Source organism: Notechis scutatus, chromosome Z (genome assembly GCF_049901735.1).
Source record: "Notechis scutatus isolate UNSWTSFEM ecotype Mainland chromosome Z, rNotScu1.2, whole genome shotgun sequence".
NCBI classification, from domain to species: domain Eukaryota; kingdom Metazoa; phylum Chordata; class Lepidosauria; order Squamata; family Elapidae; genus Notechis; species Notechis scutatus.
Genome location: NC_142025.1, coordinates 91,929,531 through 91,949,347, shown reverse-complemented (window position 1 = coordinate 91,949,347; position 19,817 = coordinate 91,929,531). Strand labels below are relative to the sequence as shown.

General features: G+C 37.7%; 1 protein-coding gene across 1 annotated transcript in view; it reads right to left on the bottom strand.

Annotated features, from left to right (window-relative positions):
• Positions 1 to 11,497, bottom strand: part of ERBB2 (erb-b2 receptor tyrosine kinase 2) — a 74,901-nt gene extending 63,404 nt beyond the window's left edge. Inside the window, exon 1 of the mRNA XM_026679708.2 lies at positions 11,156 to 11,497. Coding sequence (XP_026535493.1) covers positions 11,156 to 11,237 — 82 coding nt within the window. The 5' untranslated portion in view covers positions 11,238 to 11,497. The remainder of the gene's footprint in view (positions 1 to 11,155) is intronic.
• Between the last annotated feature and the right edge of the window lie 8,320 nt (positions 11,498 to 19,817).

The following is a 19,817-nucleotide window of genomic DNA, read 5'->3' as shown; positions in this document are numbered from 1 at the left end:
TTCTGCACCTCTTCCTTCCCCTGCATTAAAAAAAATTCTTTTTTGGTTGCTCTTTACGCTGCTGGCTCATATTTAAGAAATAGTCCACTAGAACTCCAAGATCCTCTCACAGTTACTGCTATTGAGTCAGGTTTCACCTAATCTAAACCCGTACATTTGTTTTTTCTTACCTAAGTGTAAGACCTTACTTTTCTCCATACTGAATTTCATTTTGTTCGACAGGTTAAAAAAAAGTAAAGGAGTTCCTGCAGATTTTTACTCCACTGTTCTTTGTCTACTATAGTGGGCGGAGTTCATCTCCATTTCAAGGCTATTGAGCCAGTACTGTCTGAATACATTTCCGTAATTATGTGGCCAGCTAATGTCACGGAGTGCTATTACTTTCCCACTGAAGTGGTACCTATTTATCTACTTGCATTTGTGTGTTTTCAAGTTGCTAGGTTGACAGGAGTTGGCGTGAGGATGGGAACTTGGGTCTCAAACTGGGGCTGTTGGCTTTCCAACCAGTAAGCCCAGCATTTTAACCAATAAGCCACTGTTGGTTAGGACTGTTGGTTAGGACTCAGTGTAAATCACACCCACATTTCTTTAGCTCCTTAATGCCACTCCAGGTCAGCTAATGGAAGCCTACCATATAAATGATGATTAAATGGAATCACCATACTCCTGTCAAGGAGGAGTATGAAGATAGTCTTGAAGAAAGTATGCAATAGTTGATAAGGACAGTATCAGCTTAGCCCTGAAAGATAACAGGAGGTGAAAAAGAAACCCAACATTGCCCTGATTTATCTTATTTTTTTAAAAAGAGGGAGAGAGACACTGTCAGACTTTACAACTTCTATATAATATTCTATAATAATATAGTGGACTTCCAGTAGTTCTTGTGGTATCTGTTCTCTGCTCTGGCCTACCTCAAAGAACTGGAAATTTCTCTGAATATCACCTATTGCAGACAAAGAGAGATTCTGTTTGGCTGTCTCATCATTGTTATACCTGGACTAGATGAAAACTGACATTTAGTCAAAATGACAAACAAAATACAAGGCAGCAATATTGAGTATCAAACACAAATCAAAATTATATCTCATCTTTGCTTTAGGGCTATTGTTTCAATAGCTTAAAAGGAATAAAATAAATGCCAGATAGTTAAAAGGAAGCATTAACAACAAAGATGATCAAGGATTTTTCTTCTGTTTCTTCTTCTTTTCTTCTGTTTTCGCTTGAAATGAACCAGAAAAATATGCAGATTGAAACAAGTAAAACTTCATTGGCATATTTCTCCAAATAAGTCTTAGCTTAATAGCATAATTTACACAAATGTATGTACTTTAACCTAAGTAAGGTAATCCTCAACTTACAATCACGATTGAGCATAAAATTTTTGTTAAGTGAGACATTTGTTGTGAATTTTGTTCCATCGTATGACCTTTCCTGCCACAGTTAAGTGAATCCCTGCAATTGTTAAATTAATGACACTATTGTTAAGTGAATCTTGTTTCCCCGTTGATTTTGCTGGTTGGAAATTCACAAAAGGTGATCACATGACCCAGGACACTGCAACCATCATAAATATGAATCAGCTGCCAAGCATCTGGATTTTGATCACATGACCAAGAGGATGCTGCAATGGTAATAATTCTGAAAACTGGTTATAAGAAGTCAGGTTTTTTTCAGTGCTGTTTTAATCTTGAACGGTCACTAAATGAACTGTTTTAAATGAAGGACTACCTGTTTTTATATAAAAATTGCATCTGTGTAAAATATATCCAGGAATAATGAATATTTTAATGTGGTTGAATATGAAATAGGAGTCACTAACTTACACATTAAGACAAGACAAACTGATACAGGTAAGAAATTTAATGATCCCAATTACTGCTTTATTTCAAACATCAGGAGAGACTGTATTCCTCAAATTCTCCCTATGCCCTTTCAGCAGCACCAATCTAGTAGTGGTGTGCAAACTATTTCAAATTCAAAACAATGGGCCTGATCTTACTGGAATACTTTTGAAAGGTCAAAACAACCTGTTTCAAATTCAAAGTAGTGTGTTTCATATTCAAAGCATTTTTCACCCATACATTGTTTGAAATATGAGGTGCTAAATAGATAAATGAGCACTGGCAAATAAGCAGTAATATTCTGAATATTCTCTTACCAAACTCTTTCCTACAGACATTAGTACTTCTTTGATAATTTCTCTCCAAGATCCTCCTTAAAGAGATTGCTCTTGAATCATCTACATGAATAGAGTCAGTGCCAGCTTGGTGACATTGGCAAAGCACATTTCTGCATACATTCTTTCCATTTGAGACTTGAAACAATAACAAAAATATGTAAGTCCTCATTTTAAATTTCCCAGCATGTTCCTAATGATCCTCCTCCTATCCTGTTTGAATTTAAAATTGCAGTGTGTCAACTCATTCCCAATTCAAAGAGCACAGAAAAACCAGCTCTATAGGTGGAGGATTTGGCTGTGTTTAAAAGAGGTAGAGATTTGCCCCCCGCCCTCCGCCCCTTCTCTCTTCCTTTTTATCACCAGAATTCTTAATGTGTAACAAAGGCAAGGTAACTTATATTGTTCTCATTCTATGTCATTAGCATACCATTACGAATTAAGTACTCATATTACTTGTAATAATTTTTAATAGTTATATTTTCAAAGATTGTTTTCATTAAGGTTGGACCTTAATGAAAGTAAAATAGCAACAAATACACTAAAGGCTCAAATGAGTTGATAAGCAGGTGATTAACAAATATTCCTCAAAGTAAATTTAAAAAAACACCCACACCCATATTATTATCAACATAGAGGATTCTTGTTTTGCATAGAAAGAAAAAGAAAGAGAGGGAGGGAGGGAGGGAGGGAGGGAGGGAGGGAAGGAAGGAAGGAAGGAAGGAAGGAAGGAAGGAAGGAAGGAAGGAAGGAAGGAAGGAAGGAGAAAAATCCATTCTATAATCTGTAAATAATTGTATATCTTCAGCAAAGATAATTGAGTACAATAAAGTTTCTATTAAAGTGATGCTTATTGCAAGCAGATGAAAATTCTCTAAGGAGAGTGTATTAATGTAACACAGAGATTTTTATTAGTAACAGGGTGGCTAAAATATGTTTTGAAAGCAAATGGTTGGATATATATATATATATTACAAGCACTAAGAAACCACAGAATGGTTTAAGGTAATGTGGGAATGATATAGTTTATAATATTACAAAAGTAAAACCCACCTACTGTCTGGATCAGGGACTCCTGTGAAATTGATTTTCATGTAGTTGGGGAAAAAATATTATGCACCTGATCATTTATAAAGTGTCCTTCCATTGAACATTCACTAATTTTTATATGTAATTTTTAGTGAAGATTTTTTTACACAAACAAAAAGATAAACATGAGGACATATATAAAGAAAAGTTAAGAAAAAGAAAAAAAGAAAAAGTGTAGCAGTATAAATAAAGAAAAGAAAAAGTTAAGGAAGCAATTTCTGATCTTCTTTATAGTAGTTACAAACCAAATTATTATCCCTCCTCACTAAGATTATGGCTCTCCTCTATCCTGTTCAATCCTTTTAATATTAATTTCTACTATTGATTGAGAAATCCAGAAATCGCCATTTCATTTCTTCCCGTTTTCACCAAAAGGTTAATCAAAGGCTCCCAACCACATTTATTAAAATACTTGTTTTATCCTTAATCAAACAGATCAGTTTTCACATTTCTTTTATTCTGCCTTCTTCACGATCTATTCTCCTCCATTGTGGGTATTTCCGTATTTCTTCAGTGTTGAGTATTAAGAAGTCTTGCTGCAATTACCATATACAAAATCAATCTTCCATAAAACTTTTCTAACTGGTTATCCATGAGGCCCAATAAAAAAAATCTAGTTCAATCATAATATTAACTTTTAAAATTCTTTGTATTTAATATGTATTCATATTTTTTCTTTTTTACTAGTCATTGTAAAATCATGGGTTTTTTTTCATATTTTTCATATTTCTAATCTTGATTGGAAAGTCTGATGAGCTGCAATAGTATCAACTATCCACATAAATTACAAATGGAAAGACTATGTATCCACTCAAGAAACATTTCTCCTTCTGAAAAGAACTTGTAGGCATTAACATTTGGAACTCTTGTTTAATTATACAGGAAGAAACAACGAAGAAAGAAAACATATCCAACAGTTACTGAGTTCACTCCATTGTTATTTTTAAGATACTAAGCATATATGATCTTGGCTCTAAAGATCCTGTAAGTTCCCACTAGTTAAGCAAGGGCTCAAAATAAATAATCCTATATGATGCTGTTCAAAGAATCATTTCTATTCCTATATAGATTAGGATATTTTTTTATTTGTAAGATTTTTAATGGAACTTCACAGACAGCAGATTCAAAACATCATGCTCATTATATAATCCTCTTTGGAGTACAAAGCATAGGAAAGCTATAACTTTCAAATGTCCTTTTGCATACTGAATCATTATGCTAAGCATGCTACCTAAATCTCTTCTAAACTGAACGAATCATTATTCCCGTCTAGGTTTAACATCTCTACGGATCCACTGGAGTTTCCATAGAAAATATTGTTTGGATTCATCCTTCTAGAGTAACGTTTTCCAATCTTGGAAATTTTAAGATGTGTTAACTTTAAACTCCCAGAATTCTCCAGCTAGCAAGGCTGCTTAGGGAATTCTGGGAGTTGAAGTCCACACATCTTCAAGTGTTAAGGTTGAAAAACACTGCTTTAGAGCTTTATAACAGAATGTGTGCCAGTGGAGGCAGAGGATGTATCAATCCTTTAGTGGTATGACACACAAAGTGTTCTTTCCGAAGTTCAGATTTGGTAACCTTAAATATGGGTGCTGGTATTAGTTCCAATCCTTGTTCTAAAAGTTTCCCAAAATAACATCATGAAGCACTTCAAATATTCAAAAAGTGCTAGATAAAAGTGATCATTATTACCTACCAGTAGCAGCTGTGACTTATTAACAAACTGTTGCTAGGTTCTGAAATAACAATCCTTTCCTCTTTCAAGAACTGTTCTTGTGTTTCAAACTACTTGCAGGAATCTACAGGTCTTGTAAAATCTGAGTGACACTCCAAGGGCCACTTGCATTGCTTGATGCTCCCACTCTCAAACATAGCACTACTGGGAGAAGGTCAAAAGACTAGAATAGTGTTGCATTAACAGCAGCGCCTTGATTTCAATCCTCTAACTTGGGGGTGGCAGGAGTCGGGAGGGGGGGGTGAGATCAATATTTAAAGACAAGAGATCTATGGTAGAGCCACAACAGGAATGGCTCGGAGAAAATTTTATTCACCATTGTAATCATGCAAGCAGTTACTTACAGGTCAGGGCAAATTTTGATACATTAATCTTCTCCTTCTCACATGCATGTTAGCTATGTATAATCAGGGATGTTCAATGTGCAACCTTGGCTGCATATATTTCCTAAACTCATTTCTGTGGCTGCAAATCTCTTCCAAATGCCTTTTCATCTTGAGACAAGAAATGTATGAGAACTCCTATATAACAGTTAATAAGCATAAATTGGCTTAAATAGTTTTAAAATGAGATGAAACTATACTCATTCCCCTCACCACCACCCAATTCTGAAGAAAAGAAACAGCATATATAGCTTTTCTCCAAGTGTGACATTTTTATGGGAACATGTATAGGAGAATTAAAAGAATCCTGTACCAGGTTACCCCTAATACTTTGAGAAATGTGTTTAAGCACATAGTGTATATCCTCTTGTATGTCCTCTGCAATACTACAGATGATACAATTGAACAAGGAAAGAAGAATGCCTTCAAAAAGCTTTGTTCCATTTGAGCAGAGATGCTAGTTGGCTCTTATGTCTCCATTTCCACTTTTGGGCACCTTGCAGAAAAAAAACAACACCTCAGGGCATCCGGAGCCAGCTAATGTCCTTTAAAATAAATTGAGAAATGCCATGCGGGAGTGAGGTCAAGAGTTGTATTTGGAAAGTAGACTTTTCTCTTTTCAAAACCATTTTGGTTTAATATTTAATAGAAACTCTGCGGTGGAAGTATAATGAAGTGGAAAGCAAAGGAATCTTCTGATGGAAGTTTGAAGGTCACCTTGGCAACAAGTTAAGCCAATGGATATTGTATGCTATGTATTTGAATGCCAAAATAACATCTTTCCAAATTGTTGTGTCGGATCACTATTCTTCTACTATTCTTCAACTTTTAAGCAAAAAAGAATCTTTAATAAGATTCTTTTCATGCTCCTTGACTGCAGAACACAAGCTCATATTCAGAATTTCATTTGGTCACAGCATATAGAGCTGCACAATTAATCTAGAAAATAAACATATGGCATACTCCAAATCAGAGGTCTCCAACCTTGGCAATTTTAAGACTTTCAGGCAGCTTTGCTGGCTGAGGAATTCTGGGAGTTGAAGTCCACAGGTCTTAAAGTTTCCAAGGTTGGAGACCCCTGCTGTAAATAAATAAATAAGATCTAGAAAATATACAATAATCTTACGTTTGAAAGTGGTTTGAATAGTACAGATGTATTCAGTTGGGCCTATTCAAGAAGTTCAGAAGTTGCTTGGAGACTTGAGAAAGAAGTACAACAAGTTTACTATTTTTTCAAAAGAAGCAAAAAAGTTTTATTCTGATTACTTCCTCCAAATGAAATGGTTTGAAATAATTCTCAAATTTAGTCTTGATATATAGAAAAACCACAGATCTCTCAAGCAGAGACTGCCACTAGTTTATGTGATGCCATAGGCCAGGTATTTTAAGCATTTTTTTTTTTGCTTGATGAAGAACTATGGAGAATTTAAAACCTTGCAGAATATTTTGTTATTTGATTTTTTTACCTTTATAAATGTTATTCCACCAGTAAGAATTGTGAAATGTATTACTGCAGTGGTCTTTACAATAAACTTTTATGTGATTATAGACATTGTACAAAGAAATGTTACGGTGGCAAAAACTCGGGAAGTAAACTTGAGTATCAAGTTTATCAGTAAACTTGATAGTTAGAACTATCTATCTATATTTACTATCTATCTATATTTACTGATAGAACTAACTATCAGTAAAACTTGATAGTTAGAAAAATACTATCAGCTTCCAGATTTTATTTACCAACAAACTGCAAAGTAATATAGCCAGAGAATCAGGGCTATCTGGACATAAATATTACATTTTCCTATTGAGAGCTCTTGCTGAAGCCTTATTTGAAACTAATAAATATAAGACCAGGTTATGATATATTCAATTAAACCAGTTAAATAAATTATGACTTAATACAATGTGCAAATCCAGCCTGAGGGCAGGGTTGGTTCATCCCAATCTTACAGACATGTACACTCCCAAATTTCCAGATGCTCAAACTTGTAGAAAGGCAAGACCAGCCTGAATATGAAGTAATGTCTTAAATTCCTAACTATAAATCACTGTCATATATCTGGAATGAGGAAGAACAGCAATCAGAAGTAAGGCCTCAGCCCCAGGATCTCTTTCTTTGGATCTCAACCAATGGTTCTCCTTTGTTGCTGATGCTCTCAAAAGTAGCTTCTGCCCAGCTGCTATTGGCCACTGAAGTTACTTACTGTAATCCTTCCACATCTGGTATCTGCAGAGACATCTATCTTTCATAATATCAGGTCCTTAATAAATACAAGTTTAGCATCTTTTGAAAGAGATGAAAGCCTGCTTTTCAAAACAGAATGTTCACTTTCTTGAAAGAGTATTACTCTTATGTTACAGACACCTTGATTTATAACAGAAGACAGGTAGATTCTATTTGCTTTGTTGACGGACTATCAGCATTTGATGTATTGTACACTTTCTGCTGTTTCTATAGGTAACAAAAATAGTATCCAATACAGCTATGCAAAGGCTGTATGCAGTGTCTCTGCATGGCTGTATTAGTTACTGTTTTATTACCCGGTGGTAGTGATGGTATGGAGGAATGGCACCACCTTGTCTTCTCCGTCTAAACTTCATGGTTGTTCATGGACTACTTCTGGATGTCACCAGGCATCTAGATAGAAAGCTGCTAGCATTACTATTCCCTCTACCTATCTCAAGGACAGAATTGATTTTTATCTATTGTTCATGTCTGCTTTCTCCTGCACTTCTATTTTCCACCTGTGAGCTGGGTTAGCCTTGGACTCAGGTTTAGGTTCTTTCAGAAAAATGGCAGACCCTTGTTTGAAAATAGCCTGATAGTCTGCCTGATGTTTCCTAACATTTCTTCAGGCAACCTGACAGACGGCTAAACATGACTTTCCAAGCACACATCTACACTTGTCCAATCCTGCCATACCACACCTTACAGAAGGTGATTGGTGGTTGGTTCCCTGCCAGTCTACAATGCTTGGCAGAAGGAGAAATGAAGCTGAAAGATTCATTTCTTTACCTCATCCTTCATTAAATCAATAAGAACAACATCACTCACCAGCCTTGTTATTCTGACAGAGTAAAACTTGACAACTGAATCAGCAAATTTTGTGCCAGTATTACTTTGAATTCATTCACCCTTTAATAAGCCATCTAACAGTGCCCAAATGCAGAGTGCCACAAGTTAAAATACTATAACAAACAATGTAGTGTACATGCTGCTCTAAATCAAAAAGTACATAACAAGGAAGCACTAGTGCGACAAAAGAAGGTAATAAAATAACCTTCTCTGCATAATATATAGCATGCTATTAGCATTATGTTCTATTGCCACATCAAATGTTTTGCAACATTCCAGAAAACACCATCAAATTCGGCGTCTCTGACTCAAACACCATTATTATCAACTCAAGTTAGCACACACATAAAAAACTTATCTATCTAAAGTTTAAATAGTAAACATTTAAACTTGGGGTGTGGGGTAGAAAGAAAATAATTTAATTTTCTAGAGAGGCAAGCAAAAATTAGTACTGTATGCTCCATTTAATGCCTAAATTTTGAAAAAAACCAACCAGTGTTTTTGAAAACTATTGCCCTCAGTGCAATCTCACCCATTTTCGTATCAGTTCTCCAGAGACAACTGCTGAAACTAACTGGAAGAAAGTTTCTATCTATTTAAAAAAGGCAAAAGCTTTTAGACGATTATATATTGAAACATTAAATTGAGTGTGAAATGTAGCATGAGTTACAAATCTACCTTTCTTACTAGAAGACCATCACCCCCCCCCCCCCGCTTCTGTTTCTGAGATTTAATGTTATTCTCTTTTCTGATTGTTAGAAATTTACCAGGTAATATTCCTCCACCATTGACCTGGTTTCCCCAGAAGGAAGTCCACAGAAAGAAGATAATCTTTTCATGGAGCCCCTCAGCACACTAAATAGGGCTAGAAGGAACACCAGACTGAAGAACACCATCAGTACAGGGTGCTTTTCTTCTTCTAATGTCTTCCAGATACTTTGGTCTTTGATTCCTATCTACTTTGATTCCTATCAACCTCCTCTGATTATGTAAGCCCATTATATCTTGGGAAAAGAGGTAATGAAAGAGTTAAGGAGATGGATGAGAAATTTCTGGTTTTTCTGCACTCATCTGGCTTGAGACCCCTGAGAAACCATCTATTAATCCCTAAACTTCACCCCTTTAAATTCAAGGAACCCAATAATATTTTCACAATATTTGCTTAACAGAACCCATTTAGATAAGATATGCAGCAAAATTGCCTGATCTGCATATCATGAATTATTTGTTATTATTAACCAGATTCAACTGAACTTTTGTTCTCAAATCATCCTTAACTCATACAATTTCTTTGGAGAAGTAAGATCAAGAAAAGCATTGAGAAAATACTGGGTGTATGGAAACAATCTAAGGCCAGAAAGAGTTGGACATTTAAAAATGGGACTGAAACATCTCAAATCATCCTTACACTAAAAAGCAACTTTAAAAAAGTAACAAAATGTTCAGTGTGTAACTATGGATAATTAAGACAGATAGCTGGTCATTTCTATTTCTGATGGACAATATCTGTTGGGATTATGACCAGGAGCACTGAACAATGCTGAAATCTACACAGAAGTTTTCTTTTCTGTAATTTGATATCATCCAATAATAATACATTTCCTATTCCACAATATCAAGCTTATCCTGTCTGGAAATTACAGCAACTGCGATCCAACACTTGGGGAGAGCTGTAGTTTGTAGAAGGCTGGTATGCCCCCTTGATAAAAATGAAATCCACAAAACTAAATGTTTTACTTTTCAGTCGCCTAGGATTTCATTATAAATTATGTCAAACCCAGCCAAACTTCATATTTGATTAGAACTACAGGCCACTGATTATTTCTTGACAGTAAAATGATTTTAGACCAGTGCTTCCAGTTTTTTTTCGTTCTGAAAAAAAAAATCATAAGTAAATGGGACGCCAGAGAGATTTAAAGTATCTATGAATATGTGTAAAAGCTAGCAGAAACTAGCTTCCGCCGCCGTCCGTTGAGAGCTGCAGCCCTTTATCTCCCTTCCTTACAAGGTAGAAACATTCTCTCTTATTCACACATACGCTTTTGTATAGCAATCCAGATAACCCCTAATTTAACTCATGAGTAATTCAACCAGAGTCCCCGGCTTCAGGCTCATAATCACTGCTACAGATTGCAACAAAACAACCAACCAGAACAACAACTCCTTTCTCGAAGGGCGGAGCTATAAAGACAATCTCCGACACCAGATCTACGATAGTCTCGGACCCAAAAGAAAAGGGACCTCCCGAAGAACTAGTAATCCAGTGCATTCTCCTGATTTGCTTTGTTAAACTAAGATCTGGGCGAACCCAATTGAGAAATGGTCAGTTTTCCACGAAAACTTCTCAGATCCCATCTGCAAAACCTGTCCCCCCACAAGACTCGCCGAGTTTAACAAGCCAAGTTGCATTTATTCTTTCTCTCGCCTCCACTCGCCTCGCCCTGCCTTCCCTCAGGGTTGACCCCTATACAAGTATTTGAGCAATTCCATGCAGTTTACCCACACGTTAAATTACAATAAAGTTACACTCTCACACAGAAGAAAGCGTAAATCGGGATTGGAACGCAAAATTGTGTCTGTTGTGCAATTCTTTCCCTCTTTTTCCCTTTTCTTTTTTTATTCGCTCCCTCTCCCACGGATTTTTCCATGATTCAAATCACACATACAGTGTATAAGCATTCACAATGACCTACCTTCGGTAGTCGAACCGCTTGGCCAGACAGAAACCAAGAGAAACCCCATGCCGAACCAGCAGGGACAAAAAATGTGGCCCATTGTTTTATCATTGCAACCCCCTGCGCATAATGTTCTTCTAGACTAAGAAGCGGAGTTATTCCCACAGCAATCTTCAAAAATATTCCCACCAGCTTCCCTCCACGCTTCTTTGCTACCTAACTTTTCAACTCCTTTTACTTCCTTAAAAAAAAAAAAAGGTCACCACCTCTGTGGGTTGGTTTTTTTCCCCTCCGCCAACGCTAAACGTCAGGAACGCGCCGAGCGCGGGCACGAGAAAAGATTCCAGTTCCCTCGGGAGCGGCGAATGAGCTCCTCTGGGGACGTACGTAAGTTAATGCCTATGGAAAGAACAGCAGAAGAAAAATGCTTTCTCTCTTTTTCCCCCCCTTTGATTCCGTACTGCTGAAGTTGAAGGTTTCTTTTGTGCTTCGGAATTTTGTTTTAACTTGTATCGTTGGCTGACTGAGGAATGCAAATCTTAGAGTAACATAGAAATATGTGAATTAAGCCCAACCTCCATAAAAAAAATTGCAGAACAAAAACATTATCAATACACTAGCAATATAAAACGTTACACCAACAAAGATCAATAATAGCGCCAAAATTTAGGTGATATATTTGTAAAATGCTTCTAAATTTGGATTAATCTTGTATTATCTTGAATGAGTTGGAAGATTGTATTAATCTTGAATGAATTGATGAGAAATTTGAGACTGATTAATCAGAAAGATTAGACTGAAAGATTAATTGAAGTTTTTAACCTTGATAATAAAAAAACCACAAGTATCTTTGCATAACTGGTTTTTTTCCCTAAAGGACTGAAATAAATCAATACTATTTTGTCAGTTATTTCCATCAGATACAAAACAGCTTCAGTAAATAAAGCTGTAAGGTAAAAGCTATACTTACTTGTATACATGTACTTAGGGTGTGTGCATGTATGTGTGTTTGCATAAAAAAGATAGTGTGTTACCTTTTAGTTTTTACCTAATTTTTACCTAATGATTTTTTACCTTTTACTTTACCATACAGAACCATGAATTAAAATTGCCCTAATCGAGATTTTTTTTTAAATTCACTATGTAACCCTAGTCTAATAACAAATATTAAATTACAGATTACAGATTAACAGAGTTGGAAGGGACCTTGTAGGTCATCTAGTCCAACCCCCTGCCCAAGCGGGAGACCCTACACCATTTCTGACAAATGGCAATCCAAACTCTTCTTGAAAGTCTCAAGTGATGAAGTTCCCACAACTTCTGAAGACTGTATTAGATAGGATTGCAATATAAAGCAAAAACACTATTTAAATCAAAAGCATCTAAAAGGGAACATATGTTGTCAGAATGTAGTTAAGTTTATACTATGTGAACCCAGCCACTTTTTGTAAACTACGAATTAAGCTCTGCATATTGTGTGGCCTCAGCCAGTGATGGGTTATTTTACAAAAGTATGATTCAGTGGAAATTGTAGAATGACTACATGCATTGTTTATATTTTACATTAAGTTTCATGCACTGTGAATTATACTTGAATTCTCTTTCTGGGAAACAGGTGCTATGTGCTTTAACAATAAAAATGAAACATAATGTTTATTTCCTGCTTTCCACTCAACAATCAACTGAGTTTATGTTTCTGGAATATAATGATCTTCTCAGATGTGGGATGGGATGAATGGCAGGATAATCTTTTCAGCAATGCCCCCTCCTTTTTGGGAAATGAAGTTCCTCCAGAAAGCATACTCAAAACATCAGAGAGGCCCACTTACAGGCTTCAAGGCTGCTGTTTGGCCTCAGGCAAAAATGTTCTTCTCTTTCGCTAGGCTGTTAAAAAATTACCTCCAGCTCCAACATGCACTTGCATATCTTACTTGGACTGAATGCCTCTATAGGAATATAATGCTTTTTAAGAACACCCACAATACCTGTTTGAAATGTCCCTCATGACTAATCAGCAGAATGTGCAAAAGACTTTTAGCAGGTAGGTAAAGGGAGAAAGTTATAAAGGAAGTAAGCCCAATAAATCACAAGAACTCTCTTCTGCTATGCTCAGTGAAATAAAACAGGAGGGTGCAGTAGCATTGCTGGAGAGAGGCCTGTTCAATTTCTGCATAAAAACAGCTCATAAGGGTCTACGTGGAGTGGAGACAAAACATGTGTCATAACATAATTGCAAACCCCATGACTTCTTGCATACTTAGCTGAGACAGAGGGATCTAAGTACACTAGAGTAGAATTTGTACAAAGCCACTGCAAAAGTTGGCATTCATTGCAAGCACCAATACAACAGTTGGGTTACTGTATGGGTTTGCTTTTTTAATTATTTTTATTGGGTTTTTAAAAAGCTAACAAAAAAGACAAAGCATAAAAATAATTATAATGCAAATACAAAAAAAATATAAAAAGTGCATAAAATGAAAATGTACAACCAAAAAAAGCAAAGTATATTTCACTGTAGCAATTGAATTACAATTACATACACAATATTATACAAATGTACACATTTCTAGTGTATTTATTTATCATTCTGCATTTTTGACCTACTGTATTTTGTATAAATGAGTTCCATCTTTCATTTCATTCGTTCATACCAAATCTAAGTCTATGTGTGTAATACATTCCTACTTGACAAATGTAATTACTTCTTCAGTCCATTGAGTGAACTAGGCTATATATTTATTTTTCTAGTGTTGTGATATCCGTTTTTAGACAAAGGAAAAGCACAGAGTACATTGTCCAGTGGTCAAATTCCATGTAACAAAATGCTATTTTGACCATTCTTTTCTATATAAACATAAATTCTAATTATTTTCTGTTGAGTAAATTATAATCTGAGGTCCATTGGCACTCTTGCTATAGAAGACATTCTCCCACTGTTTAGGCAACATAGGAAACTAATATTTTATTTCACTCATTTCTAAGCCAGTGGTGGGATTCATTATTATTTTTTACTACCAGTTCTGTGGGAGTGGCTTGGTGGACATGGCAGGGGAAGGATATTGTAAAATCTCCAGTCAGAGGTGGTATTTGCTGGTTCTCCGAACTACTTAAAATTTCCGCTACCAGTTCTCCAAACTGCTGAATACCACCTCTGTTCTAAGCGTCTATATATTAAATTGATTTATTGATAACAAAATCTGTAAAAATTATGATTTTTTTTTTAGTTTTAAAGTATTTAACTATTCTAGGTTCTCAAAAGCTGAAATGCTGCTGGTCCAAACAATGTTGTTAACAAATGTTGTTGTGTAAATATTGTGATCGAGTTACATCTGGTATCCATCTCTTAATATGGCATCTGTTAAAAATTCATCAGTTGGTACAAAGAGATTATCTTTGCTTACCTCCAATGTTTCCTTATCACCACTTTCTTCCCAATTTTTAAAAGTTCAGAAGCATGGGAAAAATATTGAATCTTTTTTTACTGACATTATATTTCACAACTTTCTAAGTGACTTGTTTTCATAGTTCTAGTCTATTGAGACTTTACAAAAAAGATTTAGAAATAAATAAAATAATGTCATCTGCAAATAAAAAGTTTATTTATATGTTCAGCTGAATACCATGAGTTTCTTTTGGAGGCCAAGTTCCAGCTATGACATAGAGAAACCCGAATGGCTTGGGAGACCATTTTCTCCCATATAGACTTGCTCAGTTTGAATGATTTTTCGTTCTTTTTTCTGTCATAACTTTGATGAGGTCTACCTGTACAAGTTTTCAAGTGGGAAAGGTGGAAAGTTACTAGAGGTTATTTGCTTTTAAAATGCTCTTACATATATCTAAATTATATTTTACTGTGATGTTGAATATAAACAATTGAGTTATTTCAAACAACAACAATAGTTTATTTCATGGCCAACTTTTGCTTATTCCGGTGAAGCTTGCCCCAGGAAAATCATCCAAGAATGGAAAACTGGGGTTGAGATTTAACAAAAGTAGCAGCATCCTACACAGTTAAAGGAAAAAGATCCTCTGCTGTTGTAGTCTCGCATACCTAAGACAACTGCTGTTGAACAGTAAAAGGGATCTTGTTAATTTTTCCATTGAAACCAGAGCAATTCTCCTAGATTATCTCTCCTCGATATAGATTGCAAAACTCTGGCCACAAAAGAAAAACAGAATTGGAAGTTTCTGGCTCTCTTTGCTGCCATCTAGTGGTTATCTTAATTTCTGTAGTTTAACATTGCAGCTTTTGTCTGTTTACTTATACAACATTTTAAACAGTGCTTCCCACTGAGTATTGGTAGGGAAACTAAACAACTGCTTATAGTTATTTTTGTAATTTTCAAAATATAGAATCTGACAATATGTTCACAGCTCCTATTTCGAGTGCAATACACGTAATATATTGAAGTAATCAGAGATGGCCCTGAGTCCAAATACAATGATTTAACAGATTTAACAGATAATCAGAGTTGGAAGGGACCTTGTAGGTCATCTAGTACAACCCCCTGCCCAAGCGGGAAACCCTACACCATTTCTGACAACTGGCAGTCCAATCTCTTCTTGAAAGTCTCAAATGATGACGCTCCCACAACTTCTGAGGACAAGCTGTTCCATTGGTTGATTGTTCTCACTGTCAGAAAGTTTATCCTTGTTTCCAGGTTAAATCTCTCCTTGTTCAGTTTCCATCCATTATTCCTTGTCTGGCCTACAGGTGCTTTAGAAAATAGCTTGACCCCTTCCTCCCTGTGGCAGCCCCTCAAATATTGGAAAACTGCTATCATGTCTCCCCTGGTCCTTCTCTTTACTAGACTAGCCAAGTCCAGTTCCTGCAACCGTTCATTGTATGTTTTAGCCTCCAGTCCCCTAATCATCCTGGTTGCTCTTCTCTGTACTTTTTCTAGAGTCTCAACATCTTTTTTATAATGTGGTGAACAAAACTGGATGCAGTACTCTAGGTGTGGTCTTACTAAGGCTTTATAGAGTGGTATTAGTACTTCCCTTGTTCTTGATTGTATCCCTCTGTTAATACAATTTAGGATTGCATTAGCTTTTTTGGCTGCTGCTGCACACTGCTGGTTGTCCACTAAGCTGGTTAGTGTATTTAAATGGTTGTCCACTAAGACTCCAAGATCCCTTTCACAGTTACTGCTATTGAGCCTAGTTTCACCCAGTCTATATGTGTACTTTTGGTTTTTCTTGCCTAAGTGTAGAACTTTACTTTTCTCTACATTTGGCTCGGTGGCCCCAAAATTTTGTAGAGTTGTTTGCAAAAATGAGTCCAGCAAGCGCATATTCATTCATACAATAAACACCATTGCAAAAACCAATCCCAACCACAAAAAACTTCGCTCAAGACCAGACTTATCCATACTGCAAAGAATCCGCTCCCGTAAACTCCGCAAGGAACTCAAAAGACATCTAGACAATGGAGAGAAGGATCTCTACATTGACTACCGCACTGATTGTTTCAAAAGTAAGTCACACAGCCCACAACTCCACATCCAACCCTACCTCATCCAACCCACCCACTCAAAACTAAGCACGCACGCCCCCAACTACCTCAATTCCAACTACAACTGGCCTTAAATGCAAGCTACTCAATGCAAGAAGCCTTGTGAATAAAATACCTGAATTTCTCCTCTTACTAAATATGGCTAAATTCGACGTTATATTTGTCTGTGAAACATGGCTCAATGCATCTCTCCCTGACTCCATTACCCCAGTAAGAGACTATCATGTTTACCGATCAGATCGTGAAATTCGTAGAGGAGGTGGTGTTGCTATCTTCTATAAAAAGTCCTTACATCTAAAAAACATCCAAGTCACCCAAGAGCTTGCTCTTCCTGAGACCATCGTCTCTGAACTGTCCTTAAATATCACATTTCGATTCTTACTATGTTACAGAGCCCTGATTATGACATCGAACATGTAAACAAGCTAAATTCACTACTAACATGGGCAACATCCTGCCCACACACTTTTATCTTTCTTGGTGACTTCAATCTACCTCACATTAACTGGACCCTAAACAAATGTAAAACTGAACCCATACATGCAAACTTCTACAATGCTGTAACAAACCTGGGACTGGAAAAACTAGTAACCCACAATACTAGACTTAACAAATGCCTCGATCTCATCTTCTGCAATAGTTTGAATTTAATGTACGGAAGACAAATTAAAGAATCCTTTTCCAACAGTGACTACAGCATGATTGACTTTTGTCTCAACATACATCCACACAAAAATCAACACAATAATGTGATCCCCAATTATAACTTCAAAAAAGGCAACTATGATCTTATAGACAACGATCTCTCATCCCTTGATTGGCAATCTCTATTCACTAGATGCAATACCGTTGAAGACCATTACAACATATTTTTACTTGAAGTCAAAAGAGTCATCAAACTATATGTACCATTAACAACTCCCAAAACCAGAAAAAACAAATTACCCATAACAATAAGGAAGCTTCAATCCAAAAAGAGATCACTCTGGCAGAAAAACAAATCTGGCCATGTTGCCAACTTCAAAAGCTGATACAAAAATTTATGCCACCAGATGGAGGGCGGAGCTGGTGTCACGATGATATGGCATGCAATCTCAGAGGTCTGAGATCGCAGCCGTTCTCCTTAGAGCTGATCGGATCATCCAGAGAGTGGGCAGTGCTTCAGTCATTGCAGCTGTAGGCTAAGCTTAATTTTGAGGAACGCTCCTCCCACCATCACGTGGCTCCAGCGTAGCGTTCCCCAGTTTTGCTCAGCCTCTTGAGAGACTAGGCGTATCTAGTGTTTTCTCCTTGGCCGTTTCAAATTCTCCCTTTGCTGATTCATTTCCTTTCAGGTTGTATTATTTTTCTTATTTTAGATCCTTAGCCCTGCGCAGTGGTCCGGACTCCAAATTCCCCTGGGTAGCGTGGTTTGCTCGCCCAGTGGGTGGCAAGGGGAGGGCTAGCAGTGTCCTCACGCTACCCCCCCCACTCCCTCCGGAGTTGCCCAGCCCTGCTGTCTTCCTCCCTCTTAGTTCTCCTTGCTATTTTCGCTAATTCCGCTTTGTTCCGTTCCGTTCTCCCCCCTCCCGAACACCGTTTTTTTCTCCAAGTGAGTTTTTATTTCGTTTCCTTTGCTCTCTTCTATTGCGGATCTGCTGTGTCCCTGGGGAGGTGTTTTTTCCTTACGTGGCTGAGAGGCCCCGTCGTCCCCATTGCAGGCGGCCACCATTTTGGCGCCACCTCATGGCTGGGCGCCATTTTGTTGTTCGAGTTTATTAAACTCGCATTGAACGCTGCGTTATTTCAAGCCAGCAGCAGGACCCGTAGGCCTGCTCAGTGCATAGATCTTGTTTTTCTGCCTTCAGCCTCCTCAAACGGAGGCTAACTCCAGTAATCTCCCACAGCTGTCTCAGCCAGCAGCAGTAGTATCTACAACAACATCACTTCCACCCAGTTCTTGCCTGGGAAGGCAGTCGGTCTCGGCCTGCTCTCTCTTCAGGCCTTCAGCGTTCATTAGGAGATTGGATACAAAAAATACCTTTTTTCCCCTACATCTTCGTTTTTCAATAATAATAATAATAATAATAATAATAATAATAATACATAAAAATAATAAATAAATAAATAAATAAATAAATAAAAATTAAAAGGGAAAGCAAGGAGAAAGAGGAAGTTAAAAAAAAACAGAAATAGAAGGGGGCGAAAGAATTTTGCTAGGGCTCCCGGCTTTTGTCATAGGCCGACCCCTAGGTGTGTCTACCGCCTCTTATCAATTATCCTTGAAATGGCAGAGAGCAATCCGTCTAAGGGCTCTTCTTTGAAGGCCAAGTCCAAGACCCACCATCTGCGCAGGCAGGCTAAGGATACCTCCAAAGCCTCACAGAGGGATGCTTTAAGACGCCATAAGGCATTAGAAAAAGAGTTTGATAGACGCACCAGACAGGCAGGATCAGTGCCTCCGGTGTTTCCACCTCCCACTCCCTCTCCCTCCACCCAACCCCCTCCTCCTTTAGCCTATTCCTCCCTATCCAGGTGCAGCTCAACCTCTCAAGGTCACCAGGCTCCTGGGACCTCGGCCGGACGAACACCAGAAGCTACTTTTACCCCCACAGCCGCTGGCCTGCGCCAAGAGGAACCTCTTGAGTAAGAGGTTCCGAAGCATCTGAAAGCCTGGATGGAGTCGGCTATCCGACAGGGCATTGTGGAAGGACTCCAACAGATAGTCAGGCCAGGCCTCCTCCTGCTGGCCCCCGAGCCTGAATCTCTCTCCGTAAGATCCCTCCCTCTCAGATCAGAACCGCTCCAGGATCAGGTACCCCCTCAGGGGGAGGTTTCCCCTTCAGTCGGGGAGGTGGAGGAGGAGGCGGAAGGGGGTTTGGATCCATTCAGGGAGGAGGAGGAGGAGGAATTTGAGTTGGGGTCTTCACAGTATCACGAGCCCCTCTCCGACGTGGAGCCTTCTGAAGCGGAGATGTCTGAGGATGAGGGCCTCACTCCTGACCAACCAGCCTTTGTAGGGTTATTCAAGCCCCAATTATTCAAATCTCTCCTGTACAAGACCAGAAACATTTCTGGATTAAAGTCCCAGGCCCCCTTGAGCCCTCTCCCCTTGAATCGGAAGGCCCAGAGGACTCCATTTTTAAACAGCCAGTAGTGGAAGCAGAGGTTATCCCTCCCATCTTC